The following is a 7,932-nucleotide window of genomic DNA, read 5'->3' as shown; positions in this document are numbered from 1 at the left end:
GCGCTCGGTGCCGGCGGATGCACTGCGGCCGTGTCCTTGCCCCACCCCCTCTAGCGAGCGGCTCCGGGGCAAGGGTTGCCGCGGAGACACTCTGGCGGTGCATGCCATCCGCGCTCAGCGCCGACGGGTGCACTGCCATAGTGTTCCTGCCGCACCTCTCCAGAGGGTGCCTCCAAAGGCGAGGGTCGTTGCGAGGACGTTGTGATGGCGCCGGTGCCGGCGTTCGCCGTCCGCTCCGGCCCACCACAGCGTCCCTGCTGCGCCCCTCTGGTACACTTTCCCCAAGCAGCGAGGGCTGCTGCGGGGACGCCGTGATGTCTACGCCACCCGCGTCTGCCGGTGGTGGCGAGGATGTCACGGCGTCCCTACTGCACCCCTCGGAACGGGTTCCTCAGAAAGCAAGGGCCTTTCCAAAGGCGAGGGTTGTTGCGGAGGCTCGGTGGTAGCATCGTCGTCGGCGCTTGTCGTCGGCGGCGATCCTGCCACGGCGTCCCTACCGCATCCCCTTAGCAGGCTCTCTCAAGGGAGACGTCACAGGCGCACCCCTCCGGCAAGCGTACCGAGCACGAGGCCGAACGAAAAGCTAAGTGCTTGAACCTAAACGATACTCTTTAAGAACTAAACGTAACTGAACGCTGCCTCGCTAAGTGTGTCCCCGAAACCTGCGTGTGGCCGGGGTGTTAGAAGGATGCTTGCGGGGGGAGTGCGCTCCTCGTGTGGCTTCCAGGTCCGTCCCGGGAGGGCATGGCTTGGAGTAGTTACCCCACGAGTGGAGTGGCTCGCCGCTACTGCTTGACCCCAGGTCGGCATTGCGGGTCCATCCCGGGTCGCTGGTCTGGTCAAGGGTGAGGCGCGCGAGCCCCCGACAACACAAAGCACAACATACAAGGGTGAAGGGATCCACCCCGCAAGGCAGCCCTGGAAACAAGGATTAAGCAGAACTAAATAGCTGGATTAGCCAAGCAGCAAACGATTACATGAGCTAATGAATCAGTAATTGTTCAAACGCGCCAAGCGCTGTGCTTGTAGGAACGAAAACAAAAGAAGAAAAACAAAGGAACGGCAAGGGCCGGCGGGAGGTTGCGGGAACTAGTTGCCGGCGTCTTCCGCCGGGGGCTCCGGGGACGGCTCAGGGTCCGGCTTCCGCAGCATCCGCTCGACCACCTCATCGACAAACCCACTCACCGCCTGAGTGTGGGTGGGTTCGTCCTCGCTGTCCAACCAGGCGTCCAGCAGCGTCTCGAAGGGAAACTCCGGGTCCCGGAGGTGTACCCTCGGAAGGATCGTCCCGGCAACCTCCCGGGCGCAGTTGGCAACCTCGTTGGCGCCAAACTTGGCGATCCAGACGTCACGCACCCCGAACTGCCCCACCAGGTCGGAGAAGAACGGGATCAGCATTGAGACGTTCGTGCCGTCCACCTCAGCGGCCTGCAGCTCGAACCGAGGCAGCAGGTCGCGCAGCGCTTGGGCAATATGGAGCAGCTTCTTGGTCTCCAGCTGTCGTTGCCCGATCAACATGCCGTGGTGGAGCCGGGCGTTGAGCGTGGCCTTCTTGGCCTTCCGGAGGCGGCTTGCCAGCAACGCGAGCTCCGCGGCTTGGGTCGCATTGTCCTCGCCGGCCTTGGCGAGCTCCCCCCGGACAGTGGCCCGCTCGGTCTCGAGTCGGGCCGCTCTATCCTTGGTGGCGCTGAGTTGGATCTCATGCCAGGCTGTCGCGTCCACCACGCTTTCGGTGGCCTTGACCTGCACCTCCAGCTTGACGCGCAGGCCTTGGATCCCGCCGAGGTAGTTGGCGATCAGATCGCTCTTCTTGTCGATCCGAGCCTGGGCTGCAACGAGCACCTCGGCGTGCTCCTTCTTGGTTTCCGTTTGAGCCGCCACCAACGAGTCCATTGCTCCCTGGAGCTCGGCGCGCCGAGCCTCCAGAGCGCCGGTAGAGCTCTTCTTCCAGGACGACCGGCGTGTCGGCGTCCTCCAAAGCTTCCTGGGGGAGACGCGCCTCGCCAGGAGCGCGTCTCCTCCCGCAGCTGGGAGAGCTCCTGCCGCTCCTTCTCCACGACTTGCCGCAGCTCACCAAGCTGGCTCTTGGTGATCGCGTGGTGCTCCCTCACCTCGTTAAAGGAGGTGACGAAGGCCAGTTGCTGGTCCTTGACGGCGCCAAGGAACCGGTGACCCCGGTCGAAGACGCTCGGATCCCAGGTGATGGGATTCCAAGCCACCCCGGCAAGGGTGCTGAGGTCGGTGTCGAAGGTAGCGGCCGACGACGATGAAGCCCCCGCCGCTACCGTATAGCTGGGCGGGGGGTCGTCCGCTTGCGGCGGAGTGTCCTGTCGCTCCCCCCCGGCAACCTCCCCCTCACCCGCGCCCGGGGACTACGGGGCTGATAAGGTTGCCGCGCCCCCGGCAGGGGCCGCCCCCTGCTAGGTGGCAACAGAATCCGCGCCGGCGGCGTCTACGGCCGTGGGCGTGTCGCCGGACGCCGTCCCTGTGGCGGCGGTGGTCGCCGCTGTGGCCGGCGCAGAAGGGCTTGGCGTGGGGTCTGCCTTCGGGCCCTCCGCCGTCCCCGTAACCTCGACGTCGAGGTCAACCACGTTAGCGCCCGCTTCCGGTGCGGGCGCGCTTGGGCCTGGAGCAGCGAGAAGTGTGCGAAGTGGGAAGCTAAAGGAGTTGCCCGGAGGCAGACGCAGGGGCTCAGGATGGTTACCTTGCAGGGCCGTTGGGCTTGCGCGGGGAGCCTCCCCCTCCTCCTCCGTCCTGGCAGGGGTCTCCAGGAGGCTTGCTGCGGGCGGAGCGTCGCCTACGGAAAGAGAAGGTACGGCTACATGGTTAACTGACAAATGAAAATGCAGGTAAGGAAGCAGGAAGGAGCTGTACCTGTTGCCGGCGCCATCTCCGTCGGGGCTGAGTCGCCGGCAGGTGAGGTGGCTACGCCGCTGGCCCTGCGCCGGCCGAGTCGGCGACGCTGCCGGCGTTCGTGTGTGCCGTCTTGCTCGGCACAGCGGGCGGGGAGTCGCCCCTCCCCCTCTGGCTGGCGCTTGCCAATGAATCGGTCGGGGGGTTGCGCCGGAGCGCGAAGCCCCGAAAGACCCCCCGAACGGGCGGGGCCATGGGTGCCCGTGGGGGTGCCGCGGCCCGGGGCACCGCGGGAACCGACGACGAGGCTGCCGCGACGTCGGGGGCCATCACCCGTGTGGCTGCCGCCGCGGCCCCGGCAGTTGCTGCTGAGGTAGCCGCCGCTGGGTCGCTGGCGGTCGCTGCCGGGGTGGTCACCGCCGTGGCTCCGGCAACCGCTGCAGGGGTGGTCGCCGCTGAGGTGCCGGCGGACGCCCCCAGGGCGGCCGCCGATGCGGAGCTGGTAGCCGCCGCAGGGGCGGATGCCGCCGCAACCACCGTGGAGGTAGCTGCGGCCGCTGCGTGCACCCTTGATCTTCGCACGATCAGGGGTGCGTCGTCGCTGTCCTCCTCATCGTCGTCCACGGGGACGACTACCTGGGACGCGGCAGGCTGGCCCGCCTTGTCGTCCGAGGACCGAAGGGAGGGCCAGCTGATTTCCGACTCACTCCCGCTCTCCTCAAGCACCTGCTTCCCGCGAGGTGCCAGCGTAGGAGCGCGCGGGGTCCGAGTGGGGGAGTCGTCCATCAGCCCCCACTCGTTGCAAGGCGGGAAGGAGGCGACGATGTCGTTGAGCCCCGCAACGCCGGCGTGGAGGGGGATAACCCCCGGCGGGAACCCCGTGGCGGGGACGTCCTCGCCGGAGATCCCCTTCACCCACACCTGGAGGGATTCCCGGTCCACGCCCTCGCGGTGGAGGCGTGTCCTATCTCCGAACCCCGTGTACATCCATGCGGGGCGGGAGCGCAGTTAGAGCGGCGCGACTCGCCGGCTGATGAAGGTACGCACCACATCGACGTCGGTGAGCCCCGCCAGCCGCAAGGCCTTGATCTTCTCCACGATGGGGAGGAGATCGGCGTCGCGGTGGTATCGGTCCCGCCAGCCGCTGTTGGGTTGCGGCAGCTCGGTGGGCGAGAGGATGAACTCCTCGGGGTCTTGTACCCGGACCCAGCACCAGTCGCCCCGCCATTCCTTCTCGATCTTCTTCTCCGACCGGACGATGAACTCGGACTTCATCTGGTCACGGGCACGGAACACCACCCCCGACGACATCGCATTCGCGTTATCGACCCGGGGGTAGAAGTAATGCCGGAATAGTGCCACCGACGGCATTACCCCGACGAATGCTTCACAGAGGAACTGGAAGGTGGCGAGGAGATAGAGAGACGTGGGGTGGAGCTGCGCCACCTGCAGCCGGTACGACTCCATGAGCGCATGGAGGAACAGGGAGAAGGACGGCACCAACCCGGTGAGGATGAAGCGTCCGAACACCCGGAAGTCGTTTTCCTGGTGGTCGGCGCCAGCGAGGAAGATCAGTTGAACCCGGAGGCAACGGCGTGCCGGATCTTGGCCAACGCCTCGCCGTTGTAGCCGGGCCGGTAGAAGGCGAGTGTTGCCCTCATCGCCCACTTCTTCTGGTCTTTGTCGGCGGCGGCCTTGGCGGCCGCCTCGCTCTTGCTGGCCGCTGCTTTCTTTGGGGCCCTCCCTTCCTTTCCTTTCCTGGTGGTGGGGGCGCCATGGGGAGCAAGGGCGGAGGCTAGCAAGGTTCTTGGGCGGGCGCAAGATGCAGAAAGTTGGAGGAAGAAGGCTGGGGGGCTAAGTGTTTTCCCCTCAGCGCAGCAGTAAAAGCTTTATAACACTCCGCCGTTTGGGAACGGCCGGTTCCGCACTCTACGGGCGCGCTGGGATAATTGCTAATCAAAGGATAATGCGAAGAGTGGCCTTAACTTTCCTGTTTAAGGGGGAGGTTACGGCAAAAATCTCGCGTCCACTATGTCGTCTATAACGGCGGGGTAGGTGGAACGGCGAAGAGACGCGGGCCAAGACGAGTTGGGACCCATGCGTCAGTTGGGGCGTAGCCCGGCAACCGACCAGGGAAGGTTCGCCTGGGAACAGGTGTTGCCGGCCCACGCCCGGGGGCTACTGTCGCACTAGTGGCACCTGGGGTGCCACCGCTGCACGACGCGTGGGTCGCATCGCTAGGTTCCTGGAAGGATCTCACCCCGGGCAGCAAACGTGCAGGCTGCCCGGCAAGCTACCAGCCCGGCAGGGCTAGCGGGGCTTCTGCGAATAATCCCGCCTGGGCACCTCCCGGGAAGGCACTTGCCGGGAAGAGGTGTTCCCGGGCGCAGGGTTCCGCCGTGGGGGCGGGGCCGAGCGAACAGAGCAGCGGCGCCACGTGGGTGCGTGACAGGGGTCTAGTGTGCATTTTCGCCAGGACAAGGAGTGAGGCGCACGGCGCATTTAATGAGCCGACAGGTGGGGCGTTATCCGTCTAGTCCGGCGAACAGTGGTTGTCCAGGCCTATTTTTTAGGCCTTAGACACCTAGCCGCGGGATTGGCGCTCATGCATGCATGCCAGCGCACCGAGGAGGAGCTGCCCAAGCTCCCTGCTCGACACTTGTAATCCATGCACCATGGCACATGTGGTATCCCCTTGGCTATAAAAGGAGGACCTCCGCCAACGGTCAAAGGGTTCGGTTGTTTTCGGTAAAACAACTCATGGTTCTACACTAGCCTTAGCCAAAAGTAGCAAGGAGCACTTAGCCAAAAAGAGAGCACCCGGGGACCCTCCCCCGAGAACTTGTAAACCCTCTGTTTTACAATAATACAAGCTCAGACAAGCAGGACGTAGGGTTTTACACCTCCGAGTGGCCCGAACCTGGGTAAAAAGAGTGTGCATGCGTTCTTAATGTCTTCGCAGGCTTTGCATTAGCCTCGCCGGCGATCGCCAGAGTGATCCCCGCAGCCCACTGCCGAACCTAAAAGGGGGAGCCCGCGCATCCCCGGTGTCGGAGCCCCGCGCGACGACATCTATATATTGGTATGAGAGATTACAGGGTTGGGCGGAGGCTATGGCGCAGATTGGATCTGGCGTGTATGAGAGATGAAAATATGTTCACCCCGGCTCCCCCTCCTACTACTTTATATAGGAGGCTAGGTCTCGGGCGCAGGGTCCAAGTCAATTACAATTTAGAGATAAACACTGATTCGGTTTTCTTATTTGTTTTTATCTTGAGCCGCAAGCCAAGATACTTGCGCTTCACGGATTTGTAGTGGGCCTTCGGATGTACTTCAAGCTAGGCCGCAGAACGCAGCGGTCATTCCCTCGTCCCCTATGAATATCCACCGTGAGGTAGTGGGTTTGAATCCTTGCCTGGCCTGCAAATGACCATGATTAGGGATTAGTGGTCCGTCACGAATCATGATCACTAGGGCCATCCTAATGCACGTGTGTTAGTCCATCTCTCCCAATCTGGCCCAATATTGCGTAGAGAAATAGTACTTCTCCATCCCATATTAAGCGATTTTTATTACATGTATCTACATTTTTTTTTAGACATAGATACATCCGTATTTGAGCAAATTTGAGTCACTTAATATGAGACGGAGGGAGTAGCAAATACTGGGCCACCGTTCAGGCATGGTTCTTGCGAACATTCAAAAACTTCTGGGCCGGCACATGTGAAACCTGGGCCATTTCAAGAAAAAAAAGTTAGCGCGTTGGTGAGATTTTCTTGGTCGTCCAGTCTCTGGGTTGGTTGTAAGATAACTAAGTGACTCCCTGCACGTTACCGCGAAAATTCTATTTGCATTTAATGTTACGAATAAATGATTAAAAATGATCAAATGCAAAAGAAATATGCATATTATAGAACCGAATGACTTTATCATACAAAACACTTATGCATCAAAACAATAGGAGATTTTTATGTACATGAACATTAACCATTCTGGAGAAATAAAAAAGAAGAATCTACGGAACCTGAATATTCATAATTTTTTTTAAATATGGTTACTTGGTGAAATTTTTAGGTGAAAAGTCTTATGAGCTAAATCTTTGAATTGTAGAAGGTGGCACCAAAATGAATTGCTCGTGGGTTTTATAATGTGGATGGTGATGTGGACACCAATTCTAGACAAATATGGGTACTTGGTGAAATTTTTAGCTAAAAAGTGTTAGGTGCTAAAAAAAAATTAATTATAGAAGATGCCACCAAAATGAATTGCTTGTGGGTTGCATGATGTGGATGGTGATGTGGACACTTTGCATGTATAGTTTGCAAACATTAAATGCACCTTAGTGGGATCAACTTTATATAATATGGGTACTTGGTGAAATTCTTAAACGAAAAGTGTTAGGTGCTAAAAAAAATGAATTGTAGAAGATGCCACCAAAATGAATTGCTTGTGGGTTGCATGATGTGGATGGTGATGTGGACACTTTGCATGTATAGTTTTTAAACATTAAATGCACTTTAGTAGGGATCAAGTTTATATATTATATAGATATAGATATATAGATGTGCCTGCACATGTCTATCCTAAGCCGTTTCATAAGAAAGCCATAAAAGTACTTTTATGTTTTGAGTATGCTAATACTGTTACAGGTTGTAAAGTCAAAGTCACATTGATGGAAAGTAAAAGCTTGGTTATTGTTTCCTAAATTTCATATGAAAGGAATGTTAACAATTTTCTCATGTTTAGGAAATGGAAAGACATAGATAATATTTTTGAATTGTTCATCTATGGAAAGTTAAAAACCTGTTGAAATACTTTTGTAAAGGTAAAGGTATTTAGAGAGGAATAATGTTTGAACTCCTTAGGAAAAGAAAAAATAAATGACATCCTATAATTATTTATGAGGTAATAACACTAGGGGTAGAAGAACTTGTATTGCACGAGCAGTTTAGTACAACAACTTGCAAAATGGGGTCAGGTGGTACAAGAACTTGACTTGCGGTGCACTTTTAGTCAGAACCAATGGAGTAGCGACACGTGGCTTGCCAACGTTGGATTTGGCACGCGCCGGATGACTAT

General features: G+C 58.1%; 1 protein-coding gene across 1 annotated transcript; it reads right to left on the bottom strand.

The window, feature by feature from the left end:
* Positions 1–2,420: 2,420 nt before the first annotated feature.
* Positions 2,421–2,890, bottom strand: LOC112269393 (predicted GPI-anchored protein 58). The gene is made up of 2 exons (XM_024456078.1): positions 2,875–2,890; positions 2,421–2,797 (listed from the first exon to the last, which is right to left on the bottom strand). The coding sequence occupies exons 1-2, from the start codon at positions 2,888–2,890 to the stop codon at positions 2,421–2,423; spliced, it is 393 nt and encodes a 130-aa protein (XP_024311846.1).
* Positions 2,891–7,932: the final 5,042 nt, after the last annotated feature.

This window comes from Brachypodium distachyon, chromosome 5 (genome assembly GCF_000005505.3).
Source record: "Brachypodium distachyon strain Bd21 chromosome 5, Brachypodium_distachyon_v3.0, whole genome shotgun sequence".
Taxonomy (NCBI): domain Eukaryota; kingdom Viridiplantae; phylum Streptophyta; class Magnoliopsida; order Poales; family Poaceae; genus Brachypodium; species Brachypodium distachyon.
The sequence above is the reverse complement of the archived record's forward strand: the minus strand, read 5'-3'. Positions and strand labels throughout refer to the sequence as shown.